A 25,079-nucleotide genomic window follows, 5' to 3' on the forward strand; every position below is an offset into this window, starting at 1 on the left:
CCATGTGTTTAACCTTAATTTTTTTTTTATTCATCATCATTATCATCGATTTTATATAATTATAAGATTAGATTAAGAATTGTCGTTTTTTCCACAAAATTTTTATCGCTGATTTACATTTTCAAAAAAAAAAAAAAAAATTCAAACATTTTAGCTATTTCGTCACAAACAAATAAACATACATTTGATGTGTAGATGTAAAAAATGGCGATTTTCGTATCGATCAAAAAAAAATCAATCGATATTTATACAGTGAAAAAATTAAATTGCATCAAGTCGACAACTACCAATATTAACTAACATCATGATTATTAATCAAACATTATTTGTCGCATTCATAAATATCATTATTACTTTTACTTAAATACTTTTGAAAATGGAGGAACTAGTAAGAAACTAATGGATTTAAAATCAGGAATAACAAAAATAATAACTGGGTCAGGATTTTAGATAGGTAGGTAGGTAGTAACCACCTAATTTTTTTCACTTCTTAATTGAGAACAAAAAAAAAGTTCGATGCTCTGATTTCTTTTTTTCTTGTCTTTTCAGGCCAATTTGTTTGTCATTCAAAATTCTGTAGAAAAATTTGAATTTTTTTTCCATATAATTCAATGAATAACCAAAAAAAAAAAATTTCCGGTTTTTTCCAGTCATCTATCACAATGAACGAGTTCATCAATCAAATTTCGTTTTTTAAATGTGTGAAAAAAGCTTACATCATCATCATCTTCTTCGGTCATTTTTCATGTCGTAAAATGTTGATTCAGTCGAAATTGTAGTTACAAAAAAAGAAGAAAAATTCGCACACACACACACACAGGTATGAAAGAATAAAAAATTGAAGAAATTAATGAATATTAGATGTGAAGCGAATAGGTTTACGTAAGCACACTCAACAACAACGATGAATTACATCAGATGATGATGATGATGACGATGAAAATGAATTGATGAAAACTGGCATTCACCGGTTGTGGTTGTCGATGTTTAATGATTGTTTAATGGCTACAGTCCAGAAATTGTTTTTTTTTCTTGACAATTTTAAACACAGAAATGTGTTATCATATCCATTAGATCGGCCAGAAAACTCCATGGATGTTGCCATGGTAATAACTATCAACATCATCATTTTTAATTTTTTTTGATTGATTGAATGAAAGTATCCGGAAATATTTAAAAAGAGAACGTTGAATCGATTCTTTCCATTTTTTTTTGTTTTACTGAATAACCAATATATAATTAATTTGAAATTAAAAACAACAAATTCGAAATTAAAAACGAATCAAGTTTATGCACTATTCTTGTAACTCGTGTAAGCAATGTTTTAGTTGCAACTGGTTTTCATTTTCATTTTCATTTTGATTTTGGGCAGATAGTGAAGAAGAAACCAAAGAAACCTGTGGGCAAAAAACTGGTTTCAATTTTAATACCATTCATTGTTCCACAATCCACCCACACTAATAGATTGACTGACTGACCTAGATGAATGAATAGATAACAACGCCCAATTGTTAAACAACAAAATCAACGATGATGATGAGAGAGACAATGCTGAAAGTTCAATTGTCAAACACTGGATTATTCCGGTTTCTGTTTTCACTGTTGCTGTTGGCGATGGTGTTATGAGAGAAGAGAAAAAAAACAAAAATTAAAACGCTTTTATTTTCATTGCGACTTCATCACTCCCACAAACAAAACGAATATTCTGGCCCATAGCTACATTTTCTGTAATGAATTTTTTTTAATGAATTTTCATGAATCGAAAAACGAAAAATGAAATAATACTCACTTAATTACAATGGCATTGTTAGTGGTTGAATTTTTATATTTCGTCATTTTCTTCGTATTTACAAAGAAAATAAATAATTGTTTTTAAGACGAATATAAATTATATACCAAAGGCAAAGTCTACGGTTTTTTTTGAAGTGAGATTAAAATACTACAATACAAACGAAGAGAAAAAAACGATTATTGTACATTTTATTGATGGGTAGATGAGAGGATGGCTTAGTTATAGGGGATGGTAGTTTTTGATGATCATCTCTCTCACTCTCTCAGGCATCGTTTTGAAGAATTTCGTCAATGTACGAATGACATACAAGTGATGGCAAAAAATAGAAATTGGTAAAATAAAATAAAAAAAATCAAGAAATTTTTTTTTCACTGGTTAAATCTGGTTATTGGTGAGTGTGTTTGTCAAGATTTTATTGCAAATTATGCCGTTAATCGAAAAAGAAAAAAAAGAAAAAAATCATCTAAAATTGGCCAAAATCAAATTGAATTGAATCAATTTTTGCTTTAAGGTTACAATTGTCAACATTGAATGTATCATCAAATTGAATTTTTGATTTGAAACACACACACACACACACACACGCACAAAAAAAAAGTTACGAAATTCCAATTATCATTATAAAAATAATGATGATGATGATGATTGAATACCATTTTCAATTCCCTTTACAGTTTTTTCATTTGATAAAAGAATTTGCGTAAAAAAAAATACTACATTCAAAATAACCCTGACCTTGTTGTTATTTTGTTGTTAAAATGAATCGGTAACAATTTCCGTTTCAAAAAAAAATTCACTTGAGAATAAGATTCATTAATTCTTTTTCATCCATTTGAATATTTCTATTTTCAATTTGAACAAATTATAATGAGAAAAAAAACAAAATAATTCTATCGAAAATAAAACAAAAAAATACATTTGAAGCAAACAATTCCAATGAATATTTAGACAAAAACAAAATAGAATCAATAATGAACAAATGTTAAAACCATAACTAGAAAAAAAAAGAAAGAACAACTTATAATGTTTTGAATGAAAAAAATTTTCTTTTTTTTCATGAAAAAATACTGTTCTTTTTTTTGTACTTGGAAAAAAATACGAATCCTAAATCGTTGCTTATTATTATGATTATTCACAAAATAGAGGTTAGCTATAATCAAATATATTGGCTAATCGGATAAATCCATTTCCATTAGTAGTCCGGATACGAATTGATGATAATCCATCGATTGATTGATCAATAGACAATTTGAAAATATATTGGAAATCCGAATGTACGATAAATGAAATGTGAAAAACAAAATTCATTTGAAAATTTTTCCCATATTTATGTGACATTATGGCCTGATATTTGGTTTTCAGTTTCATCTTAATAATGATAAATTGGTGAAATCAAAAATCCAGATGTGGGGGTGATGACGGTGGTAGAGAACCTTCGATTTCAATTTTTTTTTTTGAGATTAAGATAGTTATTTCAATTTTTTTTTTATTTTACAACCAAAACAACGACAAAATCCAGTTTGTGTTCATACACCAATTGGTGATAATGTTTTGTTGTGACGCCATATGAGTCACGTAAATCGTGTAAATTCCAACAAAAACAAAAAAAAGAAATTTGTAATTTCTTTAAGGAAATTGGAGAATATTTTAGAAGCACTAAATAACTAACTAATAATGATAAAGAGATCGTCGACATTGAGAGATTTATTCATTCATTCATTCATTTTAGTTGCACTCACACACACACACACACACACATGTCGGCAATCATGTCGTCATCATTATCATTAACATCATCAATGTTGTCTGTCCATTTATTCAATCGAATAAATAAATCAATCACCATAAAGAAGTTGGCGACTAGTGATGACGACCTAGTTGAAAGTATTTCTCTTTCTTTTTTTAAGGAAATCTTTCGTTTTTTTTTTCATCATTCATTTATTCATTCCATCATCGATCATTGATGGCATCCAATGACTTTTTACAAACAAAAAATAGTAATATTTTGGCATTTCAAGTACAAATCGAGTACGAATTTTAATTTTTATAAAAATAAATTATTTGATCATTCAATCATTCATGGGGGATAATGTCATGGCCTTTCGTTTCTTTTTAATACAAAATAAAACATGAATAATGACCAAATGTGTACGGTAAGCATTCGAAAGACGAATTCATTTCACCTATTTATTCCATCTCATAAAAAAATAAAAAAAAATTTTGACAATTGAATTTTTCCATAAAACAAAAAATGACCGTAATACTATTTTTGGATTCTATGTAACCATATTTTATTATTACATCCGGAGAAGAAATTGTGAAATCTTTTTCAATATAAAAAATTTTTGTATTCTGGATCACACGCAAGCACAAACCAAAAAAAAAGAAAGAAAACATTACGTTGATTATTGAACCTCAAAATTAAAATGATGAAAGAAAAAGAAAACTTTTTTCTGGTTACCATCAAATTGTAGTAGAAATCCAACGGGCGAATGGGAGGAGGATCTGTGCAAACAAGTGGTGTATGTGTGTAAAGAGAATGATCATATCTTTAAAACCAGCAACAACCAGCAAAAAAAAATTAAAAAAAATATCGAGGAAAAATGAAGAAGACAAACGGTTGAAACCGACAAGTCAAAAAAAAAAAGAAGAAAGAAATGAATGAATAAAAATGAAAGCCACAATGTACAATTCAATGCTGGTTTTTGAATAAATGTGTGTGTGCGTGTGTATTTACCACAATATTGCGTCGTGATGATAATGATGTTGCTGGCTTGATTATTTGGTTTTTCTTTCGTCTTCGTTGTCGTAGTTGTCTTCTTTATTACTGGTTAAGGATGATGATGTTCTTCCTTTTTATTTTTTTATTATTATTATTTTTTCTATTTGTTTATTTCGGCAGCCGCAATACGTGGTGTTTGTCGTTGTCGTTCTCTAGTAGTGTGTGTGCTTAGTATTACTATAGAAAAAGAGAGAGGTGTTCGGGTTTTCTACTTTCTCATCATTCATTTTGATGGATATATAAAGGCAAGCCCGTCGTTGTCGTCGAATGAATGTCGAGAATTATTCCACATGTGCTCCAATGTGTGTGTGCGTGTATCGTGCAATCATCATATCCATTATTAAATTCTTCATTTAAAATTGTAAAAAAAAAATTAAATTTCAAAAAAAAAATTAAGAAAAACAGAATTTTTTCTTCACCCTCATTATACCAACAACAAAATATAACTTTGTCGGAAAACCAAGTTGTTGTTGCTGTTTTACACTGTTTCCTTCCTTTTTTGAATTTTTTTTCCACAATTTTTTCAATTTCAATTTTTTTCATCATATAATAGAAAGATTGTATAGGCCGACACCTCCAAATCACGTCATCCTAATTTTTTTTTTTATTTCAAACGATTTATTTTGAAGAAAATTTTAAGATAAATTTTTTTCTCACTTATTTATCTGAATCAATTGAATTAATCAAATTTACTTGAAATTAATCAGAAAAAAAATTTGATTGATTCCCAATTTAATTTAATTTAGTTCATTTTTTTGTTTGTTTGTTTGTTTGTTCATGTAATTTATTCAGATCAACAACAATTTGATTTTTCGAAACGGTAAGTGTTGTAATAAAAACAATTCGTTATTTGATTTTTATCCAGTTTAATATAATTTTGACCCTCATCACTATCGATAGTATTCTATAGTATAGTATCTATAGATAGTATCCATCGAACACATTCGTCCATCATGTTCCAGGATGTTCATTGATATTAATTATTGTTCACATTATTTTTGAATACTTTAAAGTGGTTGATTATTGATGAAAGATAAAAAAAAATTTCTCTTGGATTCAAAAAATGTTTCCCTCTTTCTCCCGCTCCTCATCTTATTCACCCCGACACTTATCATTATTAATCAAATCAAATAAAAAAAAAAATTTCGAAATTTTCATTTCACATTGTCTGTGTATGGATTTTGATTGTGTTTTATTTTTGATATCTCCGATTAAATTCTTGGAAAAGTTAAAATAATAATAATAATCACATTGCATTATCTCATTGCAATGATCGCATCGCACACACACACATTCACATCAAATATAACAATAATCGATCAATGAACGATAGATCGATCACATGAAATTGGTCCCCCCATTTTTCTTTCTTTATTAAAAGAGAAAGGGATTCAATCATGGGATTTCTTTTTCTTCAAAAAAATTTCCATTTTGAATTTTTGCGATGACTAATTCATACGGTTTTTTTCGTATTCCCTACCATATAGATTTTTTCCGACGATTATCGACATTGTTTTGTTGAAGAAGAACAAAAAAAAAAGAAACAACAACAAATCATCCGAAATAAAAATGAGAATATCATTCATTCAGTCGTCTAAACAATCATCATTGACATTATCGAATTATTATCATCAAAAGCATCATAATCATAATAATCAACATCAACATAGTCGACAATCAAAATCATCAACAAAGATGTCATCATCACAACATCGATTACAATCCAAATTGTCATCACCATTGTCATCATTGTCATTATCATCACCATCGAAATTGTTATCCATAATGCCCAGAAAAACATCCTCATCATCAACAAAAAGCTTAATAATGTTGTCAACAATCATGTTGATGATGATGGTGATGACATTCACACCGATATCGGTTGTTCATTCATTACCAATTGTTGAATCAACATTAACGACAACGGCAACATACGATAATAGTAATAGTAGCAGTAGTAGCGAAACTATTACCGAATCGATTCCATTACATCGTTTTGTTCGGGTAATTTTCTTTATTTTTTTTTGCTAGAAGTGATCAATTTGATTTTCTATCAATCCTTTTTTCTTTGCTTGATCAATATAGCAAACAACCAAAAAACGAGATGAAAATACAGCCAATATCAATGATAATGGTGAAGATGATGTACGACCATATCTACATTTTGAAAGTATGTTACCAGAACAGGTTGTTATTGAACAAGATGAACGATATGTACTTGAATGTGATGTTGCCGGCACACCTAATCCAATAATCTATTGGCTTCGTAATGGAAAATTAGTTCATCCACAACAGCAGCAACAATTACAAAAGAATTTGGTCGATTTGGATGAAAGTAGCAATGATGTTGTATCACTTTCAATGCTTATGTTAAGCAGTAGTATACGGCCATCATCGTCAGACCATCTTGGCTTATCACGAGTTAAATCTCGTTTATTTCTCGAATGTTTGAATCCAGAAACAGATTTGGGCACTATCTATACGTGTGTTGCAGTCACACCATTTGAACAGAAACGTTCGAATACAAAAGTAATCATTGTTCCACGTCGATCATCATCACCATCATTAAATCCAAGGTATAAAGGTGGCAATGAAAAGGAAATGGAATTGTTTGGCAATTCTTTGATTGAAAATTCATTAATTCCCATTGCATCATCTCCGTCAGCAAATTATCATAAAATAATCAATAATCAATCACCAAGTGGTAATGGTCTTGCTTCTGCCGTTTCATGTTTGGAGAAAAAATCTCTAAGTGAGTTCATTAATTAATTGATTGAATTTGTTTCTTAAATCTAACGATTAAATAATCTTACAATTTTTTTTATACAGATTCACCTGCAAAAATATATTTCTGGACACAAACGCTCATGGAAAATATGGGCAATAATGTCATTATTCATTGTCGTGCTACCGGTTTTCCAAAACCTCGAATCAATTGGTTTGTCAATGGACAAATAACATCATCTATAAATGACAAATATCAAATATTACCTAATGGAGATCTATTTATCCACAATTCTACTTTTGATGATATGGGCGTTTATCAATGTATGGCATCCAATGAATTTGGTTCGGATTCAATTGATGAGATTTTCTTCTATCCAACAATGGTATGTATATCTGTTTTTTCTTTTTCATTCCATAAAAAAATTTATAAATCAATCAATTTTATTATCCATTCAAACAGAAGGAATAAATATCAATAATGAAATAATTCAAACGGAAACAATTAAATTTTTTAAAATTAGTGCACTAATAAAAAAAAGAGCACAGAACAATGAACCATCATGATTATCATTCACCACCACCTTATTATGCACAGCGAACCGATGGCAAACCAAAAAAACAATCAACAGAAATGCATCTATAGAATTTTTTTTTAATTTTCATTTTCCTATTTGAATATACCTCATTTGTTTCTTTGTTCTCATCATCAATATCATCATCATCGTCATCATCTATTTTTTGATTTTTTTTGTTGGCTACTGTTTCTGTGGCTGCTATAATAATTATTTATTTTTTTTTTTTTTTTTTTGTTTTCGTTTGGTCATCTTTATTCAATTTGATCAGTATTATTATCGATTTTTTTTAATTCAATTTATTTATTCTAATTTGTCATGTAATGATTTTTTTAAATTTTATTCGATATCATATAATAAATTATTTGGTTTCAAAATACACATACACACACATCCACAACAATGAATTCTGATGATGATCTCGTCTCTTTCTCTCCCTCTCTCACATTCTCTTATTCTTTCTTTCAATAAAACATACACACAGAGACTGGTTGCTTATCATACAAACCTACATAGACACAAAAAAGCAGCCGATTCCGGCACTCCCATTCCCATTTAGGAACAAACAAACAAACAAACAAAATTTGATTGCGAAAAACAAATCAACGAAAATTATGAATTTAAATTTGAATTTGTATGGATAACATTATCATTATTATTATTATCAAAATTTTAATTATATTATTATTATTATTATATTTAAAAAAAAGAAAATTATTTCCAATATTCTTTCCACTCATAATTCAAAAGTCATTGAATTTTTTCATTTTCAAAAAACCTTTCTTATGACCATTATGATTGGATATCCGTTGTAAAAAAAATTACCTATCGCAAAGGGGGGGTTAAAGGCTTGCAATCGCAATAAAAAAACAAAACAAATGTCAGAAAAATAGTTTATTATAATTTTTAATTGAAATTGTAATCAAAATGGAAATCAAATGAAAACATGAATAGCGTTGTGTATGTGTTATTGGAAAATTTAATAAAGAATTTTTTGAATTTCTTCATGTGTATAATAATGATTTGAAATGTTTAAATGAGATTACAGACAGGGACACAGACAGACAGACAAAAAATGAACGACACAAGGATGTTTTGTTTAAAATTCTATTTTTAAAATGATTTTTGGGTAATTGTGAACCAACAAAAAAGAATTTTTTGCTTTGTTTTGTAAATATAATCACAGACAAGATGAATCTATTAGATCAAATCAATGTTGTTTATGGTTTTTTCAAGCAAATCCAAAACCTTCCGAACATTCGTGGATTGCTTTTAGCAGCATCATACGTAATTTATCATAAGTTTCATAGGCAGGTAGATCCAATTGATTGAAACTAAAGTTTGAACAATAAAAAAATGGATTAGTTAAATTTATTAAAAACTAAAAAAACACTTACCATGTATGGGCCGATGGTAAACGGTCCGTTGATCGATCATCTAAATGGATCTGAAACTTTTGTGGTCCATTCATACCTTCCAGTGCAGTGAATCCTTGCAATGGAACCTTCGATGTGCCGGTAACAAATTGTAAAAATTTAGCCCGATCAGCCTGATCAAATGTACGGAGTGCACGCCAAAACCATTGAATTTGCAATGATGTTGCCTGATATTTATGATAATCAGTGTTTGCTTTGAGATCATCAATGTCAATGTTTGGCAGACCAGAAATCAATAACTCAAGTTCATGTTCATTAAAAATGGATATCAATCGTTTTGGTATGATTTCGTAGAATCCTTCGAGAAAAGAATTCAACTGTTTCTTTATCGAACCGGTCATCTTTTCTTGACAAACTAATTTGACATATTCATGTTTATTCTCTTCCGTAACAATTATATTGCGACCATTTGGTACCAAATCACGAACTTCGGTTACACCAAATTCCTGAATTTCCAATGAAAACGTCAATTCTGTGCCAAGTTCATTGACGTTATGTTCGAGCAGGAACACAAGGCCTTGATAGAAAGAATAATCTTCGCTTTCCATATCTGTATATTTTACCAATTTGCCAAGAATGTGTTTATAAAATGAACGAGTAAAATAGCAGTCCAACAGTTTGTTATCATGGATGGCTTTAGAAATGACACGGCCAACAAATTTGAAATAACTCAAATGATTTGAATTACAATGTGATGCTGAATTGATCATATAGGTGACACGATCACCAGGTGATGTGGTAAAAAGAGCATAATTGGGATTGAAAATTTCTCGTGAAATAATCGTATACCATTCACGTAGCAAACCACCAGCATCTTGTCCTTCTTCACCTTCGAATACGATATAGAAACGATTCTTCCAATCCGAAGATGTACGACGATTCAATTCACGGTAAGAATCTTCAAATACATGTTCACGACGAATATGGACGGGTAGATCATCACGACGTGTACCTTGATCTAAACGATCTAACTCTTGGCGGAAATATCGTCGTTTGACATCAAAGTCTAATATTCGAGTATGGTCAACAAGAACAGCAAATGGACCATTAGCAAGATGGATATTTGATTGTCGAAGAATTTGGTTCAAAACGACACGATGTTTTTCGGCAAATATTAAAAATTTTTGTGTGTCTGCCGGTAATGAACTGTATTGCCGATTTTCATCATATTGAGCATCCGCATTCAATGCATCAGATGTTTGATGTAGATGAGATAATTGTTGTGAAACCGGTTCAACAGAACGTTGATTTTCACTACCGGAACTTGCAGCAGTTGTACGAGATTTTTCCGGAGCATGTACTAAAAAGAATGATTCGACAGCTGGTTGTAAAACGAGTACAACATGATCATCCGGAGCTTCCGATAGAAGACTAAGACAATCGCTCAGTTTTTCCCATAAATGATCCAACTGTAATTCGGTGCTAAGTTTATCCTGTTCAAGATCTACTTCCATTTTTGTTTCAGCTGTAGATGTTGTTGTCTGATTATCATTGGACGGGTCGGCCGAAGATGGTGTAACATCCTGTTGCGGTTGCTGTTGTTTAGAATTTTGATTTTTAGCATTAATTTCTCGTATATGCATTATAATTTTAAGAATTCGTAGAAATAAGAATTGACTTGATGATTTGGATATGAGATTTGACATTGATGGCAATTGTACTTCTTTACCCGAAATGATATTATGTTTAGCATTTGATTGAGCATTTATGATGATGGTCATGTTTGAATAACGATCTTGTACATTAGTCTGACCTTTGATATTCTTCTCATGTGATTCATTATCAGATGTTGTGCTAGTATTGCTACTAGTTTGCTGTCTATTCAATTTCGATAACAAATCACTCATTTCAATGGACAATGCATTGATATCATCATAGACAGTCTGGCCTAAGTGGCGAACACCATTTAGTAAAAGTTTGTAGAATATATTTCGACAATTGGAGAATAGATTTGAAAGTTTGATCAATAATGATGTAGCATCCACAAGACCATCTTCGGAACATGTCTTTGACACGAGTACATCGACGACCAATTTCAACAGACGTTCATTAGCAATAGTTTTTTCAATTTCATTCAATTTTTCTTTGATTTCATTAGACAAATTGATCGGTGTCGTTTGATTACGATTATCAGTATCCGGTGTTAATGCCGTTGTAATATGTGTCATTAGGCGAATTAAACGATCAGTTAAAACAGGGCTTTTCTTAATGAAATGATGTGATAATAGATTGAGTAATTGTGAAAATGGTGAATAATCGACCTGTGATTGTGATGAATGTTTAGTGGACGAAACAGAATCGATTTCCATGATAGATGTAGTTTGAAGATTTGATGATGAGGCTAAAAGAAAAAGAAATATAGTAATTGGATAAATATTAGAATTTCGATATTTTAAGCAAAGAAAGCTTAGAATGAAATCACTTACCTTGCTTTGATTTCGTCTTTTTTGTTGCATGAATAAAATCGTGACGCATGAGAACATCGAAAAAACTTGGTGGCGGTTTCTGATTACCATTCGATGTCGTTGCAATGTTTTCATGTTGTTGATCTTTGATACTTGAACTTGATGTATTCAGGGAAGTTGCCGAAAAATTCTTCTGTAATGCTTGTGTCGAATTCAATGGTGTTGATGAAGGTGGTGAATAGCAAATGAATTGTTCGGGAAATGTTTTGGCCAAAGAAATAAGAATGTCCAAAACATTACGACAGACGAATAATGAAGCTTGTGGATTGATTGAAATCGTATAGATCTGGCTGACTTTATCGTTCTTTTTGATTGAACTAGATGATGATGATCCTATCGATTTACTCAGAAAGAAAACGTTCGTTTTTGAACCAAACGATGAATCCAATGTAATCGAAAGCCAAGAGACAAAATGATTTTGCGTCAATGCTCTTAAGATAATAATAAATTAAAGAATTTAACGATAGGAAAAGGTCAAAAAAAGAAAAACTTACTTCAAAGTTTGATCATCAGCACTTAATGCTATTGAATTGTTAGATGATGATGAATCCACTGATTCTTTTGTCTTTTCCATAATTTCCAACAAAGATTGAATGACCCATTGTCGTGTTGGACTGTGTAAGCAAAGATTTTTGATTACACGATGTAATCGAATCGAACTGATAAGACTATCATGAATGAACAATAGGATCAAAATTGATGAAAGGGCATCGTAATCTAGTAGGTATTTTCCTCTCAATGAACGACTAGTAAATGCACGCGGAGTATGACGGCCAAAACCACTGCTGCTGCCATAACCATAACGATTATTATCATGTGAACTAGAACCTCCACCATTTCTAAACGAAAAGCGTGCATGTGTCCAACTTGGAATGCTCAACCCATCGTATCGTAAAGCAGCTGTTCTAGGAGCTGAAGCTTAAATAAAAAATTTGGTTATTAAAAAATTTGAAACAATGAAATAGCCAAAGTTCACTTACCGGCTGATCGTATGATTCGTAAGATGGCCGAATTAGAATCGAAAAGTCGATCATGAATCTGCCGATTTCGTTGTTCATATTCTCGTCGGAGTGTTCGTGCTTCATTGGCAAATTCTGGTGGCAACAGTTGAACTTGACTATCATCCAGATCGGATAAAACTTGTCGCCTTAGTGAGGGTGGTAATGATCGAAAAAAACTGACCGGATCAACCGGTGTATCGGGATTTGTATTCTGCGCATTCAAACGTTGTTGCTCTGCACGTTGTTGTGCGAGCACTTCTTCTTGAATGTTTGGAGGTAAAGCTGCAAGAAAATCTTCACTAATTTCAGGAACAGGTGCAGCATTGGTGGTATTAGATGATTGATTGATAGCAGTTACAGCTTGATTACTTTCATTAGCAGCTGTTGCTGGCGGTTGTGGTAGATTGTTACGTAATTGATTCAATCGTTGTATGCGGAATTGTTCGGCAATCACTTCTTGACGAATATTTTCAGGTAAAGCAGCCAAAAATGATGGATCAACCCCTTCGGGTAATTCTTGATCACCAAGAATAGCTCGTTCTTCAGGTGTTAATTGATAGGACGATGATGCAGATGGTTGAGAGATGGTCGATGTTTCCGTTCCCGATTGTTGTTCTTGATTCAGATTGCCTTCAGCAATACCGGAAGTGTCAGATTGTTGTTGGTTCGTAACGTTTGATGATTGATGATCCATCAATTCGATATCAACATTTTGCGCTTCAGATCGAGCTACAGATGCTTCACTTTCGACAACTAAATCTTCAAGACTAACCGGAATAGGATCTTCACTTGACCCAGAGGGAATATTTTCATTGACAACCACTGACATTGGAACAACTTCATCCACTTGTGGTTGTTGTGGCTGTTCGTCATTATTGTCATTATCATCATTCGATATGACGACTTCCATACGGGAAATTCGATCACTATTCGAAGAATCGTTTGTTAATTCATTTGAGCTATTAGATTGCTGTTGCGGAGTTGATTCCAAGACCTGGTTGATGACAGAATTGGTCAATTGTTCTATATGAGCGTGTAATTCTTCAAATTGTGATGGATGACCAGATCCATGTTGTTGTTGTGGTTGTTGCATAGCTTGTCGTATTTCACGATCCAAATTATTTTCAGCAGTATTGGAAGCCGATTTATTTTTTGCATCACCAGCTGTAGCATCCATATCTTCTTTTTCCTTACGTTTCTTTTCCTGTAATTCTTGTTCTTTCAATTTTTCAAGATGACGAATAATTTCCGGTTTAATTAATAACAATGCATCATACATATATTCACCATCTAATAAGCGTGCTTCGTCGTGCCAACGTTGTATTGTGGATGGAATTGAGTTCAATTGATTATTCTGGAATGAATTCGATACAATTGATGAATTTGGCGTTGATGATAGTGGAACAAAATCAAAGGTTTCATCACGAAGATCCAAATCATGTCGAGAAAAAGGATTACGAAGAACACTTGGAATAGCGAATTCATGTTGTGAAGCCGATCCAAGCAATCGTTGTAGTATATGTGTTGGACTTGTTCGGGTATTGAAATGTGCCACATGCCAATTATGACCAGTATGAAAATAGGATCGTATGGCACGTGTACGTGGTAAAGGATTACGTGATAATCGATGTCCACCACCACCACCGCCAGCACTACCTATCCCAATATTAGCAGCTACTGTGTTATTGGCTGATAAAAAGGAAGCCGATATTGGATTAACAGCATGAGAACCTAAACTAACCAATGAACCGGCAAGATTATTCACCAATGATGATGATCCAGCATTACTTATAACAGCTACTGATGAAGATGTAGCACCACCACCATTATTCATTTGATCAGAATTATAATTCAATAAAGGGTGATGTATCTGCATGCTTGATCCCGTACCATTCGTATGACGGCCAACAGATGATGTTGGAACAAAATGACCACCATTACTATGGCCATTCATGATAACATTTTCACCATCACCAACAAGATGATGATGATGATGATGTGATGAGAATGGCAATAGATAATCCGATGATGATGATACACGGTGAGGATAATTCAAAAATTGTGGCAATACTTCTTCCAAACTATAGATAACATCATTATTCAACGTACCAAGACCAAATTGGTCATCAAGCATTTGTTGCAGAGATAAATCTTCAGGCCGTATACGATCCATTTCATCTTCATCATCATCACCGTCATCATCTTCGTCGTCATCATCGTCATCATCCATATGTTCATCATCATCATCTTCATCACCATCTTCTTGTGCACTACCAACTTGATCATCTTGTTCTTCTTCTTCGTCATCATCATCATCTTCGATATCAACATCATCTTCATCGTCATCATCATGTTCATCGGAATCGGCATCATCCGATTCTGTGCCATCACTACTTGCGGTAGTTGATTCAACACCAACATGGTTGCTATTACCAACGACAACATGACTATCATGATGCATTTCATGATCACCATCATTCATACCGTCTTGATCAGTGATTATGAGACCATCATTTTCATAATCATCATCATCTGTGCGTAATTCGTCCGATGTAAAAGTACCGCTTCGTGGATGTGAATTATTATAATTATCGTAAGCGACACTATCTAAAAATAATTCATTTTCAGTATTTTCGTCCAAATTTTGAGAATTTGTTGACATTGTCGATGCTTGTGCCATATTTTCCGTATGAATAGCATTCGTATTAGGCGATTGTGTTATCGATGTTGTTGTTTCCGTTTCTATAATTGAACCATCAGCATTAAGTATTTGATTGGGAGCTAAAGCCAATGCTGAACTACTGTCCTGATTATTATTTGTTGTTGTTGTAGTAGTAGTTGAATTTGTTGTTAGATTTTCGGAATGATCTTGTTCCATTAGCATCGGGTCATTATCATTATTATGGATAATTTGTGAACCATCGGGTTCAATAGATGATGCTGAATCCAAATCAATCATTGGTATTGTAAATGAACTATGTGATAACAAGTTTCGTTGATGGCGACTTTGTGCACTTTGCTGTTGTTGATTATGATTATGATGATGACGCGATGTGAATGGATTCTGTGGGGTATTCAATGTTTTCGAAAGAAAATCCAATGTTTTCAATAATGAATTCACAGTCGTTATCATCATAGGTGATGAAAGATCAAGATATTGTATTACTTTCGCCAAATCAGTAATTAAATTTTTACGAATCAATAATTTAATCAAAGGACTCGACGCCGATAATAAAGGTGCTCGATAATAAGAATGATTATTTTGTAATGATGAAGATGTACATTGAGCTTCAACAATCGAAGTGATCAACGGTGATAATGCTTGTATTTTAGCATGTTTTTCATATGATTCCGGTAGAAAAACGGCACGATTCAGGGCATTTTTGATTTCAATCACTAATGTTTGATGTATATCGTGAGAGAATGGTACTGATGCAATGGCAGTAAATAATGCACGCGAATATGTTGCACATTCTTTATCACCATAATGTTGAGCATATGATAGTAGATTATCCAATATGAATGAAAGTGCCGTACAATCATCAAGTATTGTATCCTTATACAAAAAAGTATATGTATGTTCACATATCACTTTGGCTACTGAATGGTAAGATATTGTTAATTCGGCCAAAATCGATAGTATTGTATGGGTACGAAATACATCTTGTTCTTTTGACGAATCTTTATCGTTGTTGCTTGAAATGACAGAAGCAGGATCATTTGGTTTTGAATTACCTGCAGAATCATCAGCTGAAACAACATCCACAGGCTGTTGTTGAGACGATTTTTTTGTCTTGTTCAACTCTTGTTGTAATGAATATTGTAAAGGTAATATGTTCAGTAATTCACAAATTATATCTTTGGCAACTTTAGATATCTCCAAAGATGATGATTCAGAATGTTGTGTGTTTTGGCTACCATCATTGCTATGCGTAACAGATTTCGATCCACTGGAAGGCATTACAGCACGTAACAGTGGAGTCATACGCTCTTCATCCTGTGTCATTCGACGTGGTGTGGTCATTGTCTGCGGTACATTAATACGAAGAATATTCATTGCCGATTTTTTAAATGTATCACTATCACGACATGCAGCCGGACTGAAATGACGAAACATATAATGAAGTTCACGTATGGAATTTGGTGAATTTGCTTGAGCACGAAGAATCTTATCCATCGATGTTTGCAATGATAAACTGTCTTCCATCATATGTCGAATGATCAAGGTAGCCATTGGAACAAAACCTGGAAAAATGGAGCATTGTGGTATTTTCAACAAACGACTGATGCCATTCTTTTCGACAAAAAAGCATGCATTATCATAATTTCGTGTCAAACGTAATATCAAACGTATAATGGCATTCAATGCGTCGGAATCGATTGGTAATTGAATAAAATTGACCATAGCTTCAATAATTGTATGACATTGTTTTTCGTCAAGAAAATCTACTTCAACTATATCGGCAATAAATTGTTCTTCATCTTTAGTTGCAGTTTTCGTTTCAACAGAATCTTTATCTTTGGATTTTTTCCCGTCATCTTTATTATTCGTAATGTCATTACTAGTATCATTCTTGGAAGTGGATTTATTTTCTTGAGTTTTCGATGTATCCGAGTCAACGAAAAACATGATTGGTCGATAATTATCCGTATCATCATTAATTTGTAACATTGTTGTGAAATTCACTGTATAACGACGTCGGGCAACTTGTATTTTACAGAATTGTTCACCCGAACGGAAAGCTTCATCAATAGTTTTATTCGTTTCAGTTTGATAAGCAGACCAACGAACTGTACGTTCATCAAAATATTTCCACGTACGACGACAATTTGACGATTCAAGTAGTAGGCGTTTTCGACGTCTACAGGCGAGGGCATTTTTTTCATAAAGATCAATCAATAGAATTGATGGTGCCACCCATTTCGGTGTCGGAATCGATCGTTCTTTTTCATATGCAACATTCAACAAATATGATCCATTTTCCAACAGATCAATAAGATGATTCAACAATTCAGATTGAGCTATTTGTTTAGCACATAAATTCTTTGTTTCATTGAACAATAGGACAAGTAGATGAATTCGTGATTGAAGATAATAAGCTTCCGGTAATGCAACCAATTTGTGTGCCCATTCAATGGCTGTACTTTTTGTCGATTTTTCTTGTTGTTTAATATAGGATGTATGTTTTTGCAGTTCTGCAATATTCCGTATTATATCATCGATCAATTGAGAGAACATTTCTTCAAACCATTGATGACCATTTCGTTTTGATATGGAAATCAATAATTCACAACATTTATGTATGATTGGAAGTTGATCGATAAGTTTCAATATACCAACAAGGATATTATCCGTGAATGTATTGATTTCATCCTTACGAAGTGGAATTTCGTTGACCAAAGGTTTATCCTTATTTTTCGGTTCTGCTTTTTCCGGTTGTTTAGATTTATTATCCACAGTTTTTGTTGTTGTTGTTAATGTTTCAACGACCGTGGTACTGCCACTTTCATCAGAATTATCGGATAAAGATAAAGCAATGGCCCTTATCATTTCTTCTTCTTCATTATCAGCCGACTTTTAGAAAAAAATAGAGTAAAAAAGAGCTTGTAAGTGGAAAAGCAAATTTCAAAAAATAATAAAATTCTAGAAATTGAATTTATTAACTAGTTACTTTTGCACCATTTGTAACTGGATGGAACAAAATAAGTGACCACACAAAGATCGAAAATCTCCATACAGCCTTTGAATAGGTGCACTTTGTTTAATAGCTAAAACAACTTACCAAAAATCGAGGAAAATGTTGCAGAATCCATTCTGTAGCTGCATTTACATCATCACTGGTTTGTAATAATGCATCAATAGCCAGATCACGAGAGAATCCCATTTCCATTAATGTCTGAACATTTGGATTCTGTTCAGAACGAGTGGCAGCTGATTGTGCAGTTGTGGATGATGCCGAAGTAGCTGCAACGGACGATGATGTTGATGATGATCCATCCTCACCACCAACACTACTGAATATAAGTTCACCTAATGGCTCAATTGTAAATGTTGAGGATGAACTAGCACCTGATGATGTAGAAGCTGATGTTGTCGCATTCGTTCCATCAACTTTTGTTAGGCCAAGATGTTTTTCAATTATTGTTTCACCTTTGAGTAAATGTGAAAATATTGTTATCAACGATTCAATAACACGATCACACTTGATACGATATAATTTGTTATTCCATAATTCCATTATACAAGGAAAAGCTTTCTGTATGTGATCGAAAAAAGGATTATAACCAAAAAAAAAATCATTAAAAATAAACACAAACCTTATGTGTACGAATCAAATATTGAATCGGATCAAAATGAATATCATCCGATTGATCTAATGGCGTTTGTTTCGATGATGAATATGCATGTGGAGAATCAAACAATGTTTGCGGATTGGTCATCTTTTCCAACAACAAAAGCCATGAATCAAGAAATTCGATAATACCGTCCGGTAAATCGGGTGATGAATTATTCGATTGTTGCTCGAAAGCCATATGAAAACAATCAAAAAATGCATCCTGTCCACCACTAAGTATGAAATTTCGTAACATTATATGGTATGGATATTTACGATCATCGAACAACATTGGACTTGAGAAACCGATTGAACATACGTAGAAAGTGAGCCTGAAAAAACAAAAATGTCACATTAGAATTAAGAACCAAATTTGTTTCAATTAAAATCAAAAATGAAACAAATTAACGATGCACATAGTGTTTATTATGATATAAGCCACAAAACGATCCAACACGGAATTTTTATCCGTGCAGGTAGATACCAAGGGCTATCTTATTTGTCTACAAAAACTGGTTAATAATTCCGAACTTACCGAAATTTTGGTATATTCGTGTCAAATGATGGTTGCCAAGAAAGACCATTATAAAGAAGAACATTCAAATGTTTAGCAATATTTTGTACCGGTTTTGATGGTGTCATTGTTTGTGAATTCATCAAGTATGGTTGATGATGATTACGACGTCTTGGTGATGGTCCAACACAAAGCTATAAATTTCATAATCGAATTTGCCTTTAGATTTATCGCAAATAATAAAATGAGACAAACTTACCTTAACCAGAAGGCCAAACAATTCTGCCAAAGCACGACCAAGACGTGAAGCAACAGCTAATAATGGTTTTATATATTTTTGATGTTGATGATGTGATGATGATTTAACAGCAACAGCCGAATTTGTTGCCATTATCAATTTTGATGAATTTTTTGAAATTTTAGAATTATCTTGACTAATCGAAGCAGAAATAGATGGATCACTATTAGCATCAAAATTATCCACTTCCATTGGAGACATTGCCGACAATGTACCATCAACATTCATCATCATATCTGATGATGTGGATGCTTGATTGTTGCCATTATTAACGCTTTGCTTCAATAATGTATTGAGTTTTTCAATTTGAATTTTCACAAATTCATATTTTTGTGATGTAGAATCATTTAGGCCAAGCAATAGAGTGCTTTCCCATACTAGGGCTATATAAAGCTGGCTCAATAGGCCAATTATTTCAATACCTAACGGTGAACCCCATTGATCAATGGAAATGGAACGAATTTCTCCTTGACTAGTACGACAAATTTGTAGAAACATTACAATGTATGCATGTGCAGCGGCCATTAGCTGCAATACAGGTGTAACAAAATTCACTGCTTTCTTTGTACTTAAATGATTGATTAGATCTTCAAGCAGGATGCTACCATTAAATGTTTTAGCTGTTTGTGATAATGGGCTTAATTTTTCAAGTATTTCTTTCAATTTTTCTAAGCCTTTGGTGAATATATCTTTTTCATGTGTCAAATTCAACAATGTTTTCAAAACTGTAGCCACCGAATAACAGGATGGCATTACGGGAAAATCCAATGGTAGATTATGTAATTTTAACAAACGGAACAATGGATCAAGGCCATTTTGATGTAAAAATTCTTGACAATGATCATCGGTAGAATTATTGGCCAAAATTGCCTCAAGAAATCGCATCTAAAACAGACAAAAATAAAAATATCGTTAAAAAATCAGATGATTCCAGATTAAACAAAACAAATCAGATCAGAATCATAAAACCCTCAGATCTCATAATTTTTTCTAATATCTTTACATTGTCATACATCGATGGATAAAAATTATCCACTATTGTGCATTAAATGTTCAATGTGCAAATTTTTAATCAATGGGTATGTTTAAAAAAATTTTGACATTTTTAGAAAGACTAGTCACTTACCACATTGAGAATATAATCAATTAATGGTATCTGTTGACGATTCGATTCAACAATATTCGTTATATCCGAAGATACAGCAGATGTTGTTGTTTGTGCTATAGCTGGACGTGTTTGAGATTTCATTGGATCATCATTTGATATTGTTAATGATGTCGATGATGATGATAATGCGGACGGTATCGTAGTTGCTTCTGTTGCAATGACGTCTGTTGATGATGAATCTGTGGGATTCTGATCAGCGGCGGAAGTGGTTGTTGCGGCTGCAGCTGTTGTTGTCGTCGTTGTAGTATCATCATCATCATAATCATCTTCTTCCGATGAACTAGAATCATTGTTTACATTGCTACCGGAAATTTGATTACTGCCATCACCATCACCATCGACAGCGTTCGATGACGATTCATCGAAAGCCATGGCAGTCGATGTACTACCATGATGGTGGTGATGATGATGAGATCCATCGGTAGCCGATCCAGTACCAATTGCTCCGAATGATTTTGACGTACTGACACTATTACTGCTACTGCTACTACTACTTGCTTTGGTGCAAATATATCTTAGATCACTGCCAAGTCTACAGATTTCCTCCAATAATTTTAGAATTGCACCAATAACATCCGAACGAAGACTTGGTTGATGACGCATCAATTCATCCATTGCATTACCCAATGTTGTGGCTGTATCATTACCCGAATTACTACGGCGACGACGCATTGCCTGTAGATAATCGGGTGATAAAAATATTTTAAAAAAACGTTCAAATGGCCGTAACGCTATGAATGCTTCTAGGCCACGATGATTTAGACATAAACTTGTAAATACAGTTGGTAAAGATGCCAACACTTCTTTGGTCGGTGGTACATTTTTAACCAAAAGGGCGTGTAATACAACATCGGTTAGACCATTATCTTGTATGACCGATAATAATGATGGTTCTTGATATACATAAACACTGACAACATCGGTGGCCAATAAAAACAATGATGAACCATAATATTCAGCATTGCTTATTATATGTCGTAATGATCGTGGAAAATTTCCATACATCAATGGTCGTACTAATTCTGAAAAACCGGTACATTGTACGGCTTTTTTCAAGAAATTTAACATTGACTTCAACAATGCAGCCCGCTGTGGATAACATTGAAGATTATTGTTAACCACTGGTTGATTTACCACAGTCGATGATTTCGAAGTGGAAGCTTCGGCCATTGATTCAGGATTTGAAATTTCTACTTCCATCGGTGTTTCCTGAAGTTGATGTTGCGTTGTTGAAGTTTGATTTTTATTTTCACTTTCTTCAATGTGAATTTCATCATCATATGTATAATGTTTGTCACGATTTATTCTATCAGCTGGCACTTCAATTTCATAAGGCTGTTCTGTACGACATATATTCACTTCATATTCCAATCGTTGTACAAATGTATTCAATCCATTATTTGATTGAAATGCATTCATATCGATAAATTGATTGGTCAACAGATCGATAACACGTACAGCACGTGTAACAAACATTAAATGATCAACATCAGCATCTGCTTTCGGGCCTTTCCAATCGACCACACGAAGCAATGATTCCATAATACCACATTGAACCAATGCTTCACATCCATTATCATATGATGCCAAATGATAAAGAAATGAAAATAATGCTGTTACAAAATTCAATGGATATTCTTCCATATTGCCTAATATAAGTGATTGAATACAATTTCGTACTAATATTGGCAAAAATCCATGATAAGAATTCGCTCCGGTTGAATCAATAATGACTTTCATCTTTGAATTACGATCCAAATGTATAATCGATGTTAATGTTTTCAATGAAGCTGATTTTATCTCAATAAGTTCCGGATGACGTAGTTCTAAAACCTCAACTAATTCTTCAATTAGACCATTATATAATAGGGAATAATAGCCTTCCTGATTTAAGGACATCGCTTGACAATAGACTAATGAGAAAATAAAACAAAAAATGGTTTTTATTCCTCGAGAGTTAATGATCAATTATATAACATACCCATTATGGACAAGGCATTGATTCGTGCCTGTACACATTGCAAACGTGTGTGATAATTGGCAAAATTTTTCGTCAATCGTAACTGTGTGAATATCTGCATCTGTTGTTCAACTGGTATTTGATATTGTTCAACAATTTCGGCCATCAATATCGATACAGGTTTATCGATTAGATGTACATTTTCAATGTGAATTCGTACAATATTATTGAATTTTTGACTTGCTGATGTACCATTATCACCCAATGGTCTTTGTGTTGTTGATTTTGTTTTAGATTCATTATTTGTTGTTTGTTGGTTATTGGTGTTATTATTTAAATAGAATTCAAAATTAAACGTAGTTGCATTTGATGGATAACTGGATAATGGCAAATTTTGGCAACATTGTGCCAAGCCAAATCCTTGATCTTTACCGCCCCAATTTTCGGCTAAATAATATAGTCTGGACATTAATGATTGTCGCCGATCAATGCTGATACGTGAGAAAAAATTTGATCGTTTGCTGAATACAAATAACAGATTTAGTATGGCCAAAACGATTTGCATATCATTCGACGAAAGTAATGTGATCAAATGCTGAAACAAAAAACAAACATAAAATTTAGGCAAAAAAAATATTAATGCTATAGGATATTCTTACCTCGATCGAATTGTATAAATGTCGTGAGAAACTATGTTCGATCAAAAGCGATGTAAACGATATTACGGCCAATAAAAGTTCACGTTTCTAGGGAATTTTGTTTGATTTTGGTTGCAATCAATGCTATAAGTTTCAGAAAAAAATGAATGAAATTATACAACTTACCTTGACATTTTCGGCCAAATCAACGGGTAAAATCCATTGATCAGAAGATTCTTTACGGCAACATTCTTCCAATATAGTATCGAATAAATCTAGCACATCGATCCAATGATATAATTCACATTTTCCACAGCTCCATGTTTTTATCCGTTTAAGGACGATTAACATTTGATCTTCGTTACATTGTTTAAGTTCTTCAATCAATAGTTTACAATCGAAAGGCTATGGATCATAAAATTAGTGATTAGTGATGATAAATTTAAAATATTAAACAATCAAATATAAAAAGGGACACATACCACCTCCGATGAACTCTTTTTAGATTTCGAACGATCGATCTTCATGATTGATTCGTTTATGTCGATTTATTTATCAATAAAAAAATTTATAATTCTTCAAATTAATTGATTATGGTTGAAGTCACCACCACCATCATCATCATCACCGTTTGATGATGGAAATTATGTTTTTCTTTCCTTATGTATCTGTCTGTATTATTATCTGTGTTTATATGAAGCTGATGATGATGATCCGATGATGTGAATGGAACGGAACAAATACTGATTTTGACTGAAATGGACTGTTTGTTGTTTAATCTGAGTTGTGATCTTTAGAAAAAATAGAAAAATGATTAGTGAATAATCAACGCAACAAAAAAAAAGACAAAAATGAACACCGATATACAACACACACACACTCACATACACAATTTATCGAAAAACTCAACACAAGAAAGAGAGACGCGTAGGGATAAAAAAAAATTTTAGGAAAAAGGGGGAGCTTCCCTTGCTTTATACTCACAATACACAATTTATGAACATCTGAATGGACAGGTTGTCATAGTTAATTTTCATGCTACTACCTTTCTGCCATTCTTCTTTCACATCACATTATATTACAATTTCATCATTTACGTACACACGCACACACACACACACACACACAATAGAAATGACTTCGCAGATTTATATTAATAGATAGATTGTTTCATTCATATATGATAGGATATATATGATATATTTATTAATAAAACAAAAAAAAAATCTTATCCAACAATAAATTCGACAGATATTCGAATAACGAATGTTTTTATTTTCAACAATTATTTATGAAAAAAGAATAGATCCTTTAATTAATAATATATGTCTAGCATTAATCTATTGCATGCTTAAAATTTGATGTTTCAAATTTCTCTAATCAAATTTCAA

General features: G+C 32.6%; 2 protein-coding genes across 3 annotated transcripts; one reads left to right on the top strand and one right to left on the bottom strand.

The window, feature by feature from the left end:
* The first annotated feature begins 4,729 nt into the window (after positions 1-4,729).
* LOC124490001 (immunoglobulin superfamily member 10) lies at positions 4,730-8,612 on the top strand. Its single transcript, XM_047052461.2, has 6 exons — positions 4,730-4,935; positions 5,367-5,394; positions 6,062-6,578; positions 6,660-7,326; positions 7,404-7,684; positions 7,762-8,612. Exons 3-6 carry the CDS (start codon positions 6,144-6,146, stop codon positions 7,768-7,770), a joined length of 1,392 nt encoding a protein of 463 aa, XP_046908417.2. The 5' UTR covers positions 4,730-4,935; positions 5,367-5,394; positions 6,062-6,143; the 3' UTR covers positions 7,771-8,612.
* Positions 8,613-8,752: 140 nt separating this feature from the next.
* HUWE1 (HECT, UBA and WWE domain containing E3 ubiquitin protein ligase 1) lies at positions 8,753-24,582 on the bottom strand. Of its 2 annotated transcripts, none has more exons than XM_047052301.2 (14): positions 24,171-24,582; positions 23,875-24,093; positions 23,710-23,796; positions 23,072-23,645; positions 21,049-23,003; positions 19,884-20,807; positions 19,646-19,818; positions 19,094-19,442; positions 18,559-19,032; positions 12,755-18,350; positions 12,269-12,686; positions 11,736-12,205; positions 9,271-11,650; positions 8,753-9,207 (listed from the first exon to the last, which is right to left on the bottom strand). In XM_047052301.2, the coding sequence occupies exons 1-14, from the start codon at positions 24,213-24,215 to the stop codon at positions 9,105-9,107; spliced, it is 13,767 nt and encodes a 4,588-aa protein (XP_046908257.2). In that variant the 5' UTR covers positions 24,216-24,582; the 3' UTR covers positions 8,753-9,104. The 2 variants fall into 2 exon arrangements, with proteins under 2 accessions (XP_046908257.2, XP_046908256.2); XM_047052300.2 differs by having other exon boundaries at positions 12,269-12,692.
* Between the last annotated feature and the right edge of the window lie 497 nt (positions 24,583-25,079).

Source organism: Dermatophagoides farinae, chromosome 4 (genome assembly GCF_024713945.1).
Source record: "Dermatophagoides farinae isolate YC_2012a chromosome 4, ASM2471394v1, whole genome shotgun sequence".
NCBI lineage: Eukaryota > Metazoa > Arthropoda > Arachnida > Sarcoptiformes > Pyroglyphidae > Dermatophagoides > Dermatophagoides farinae.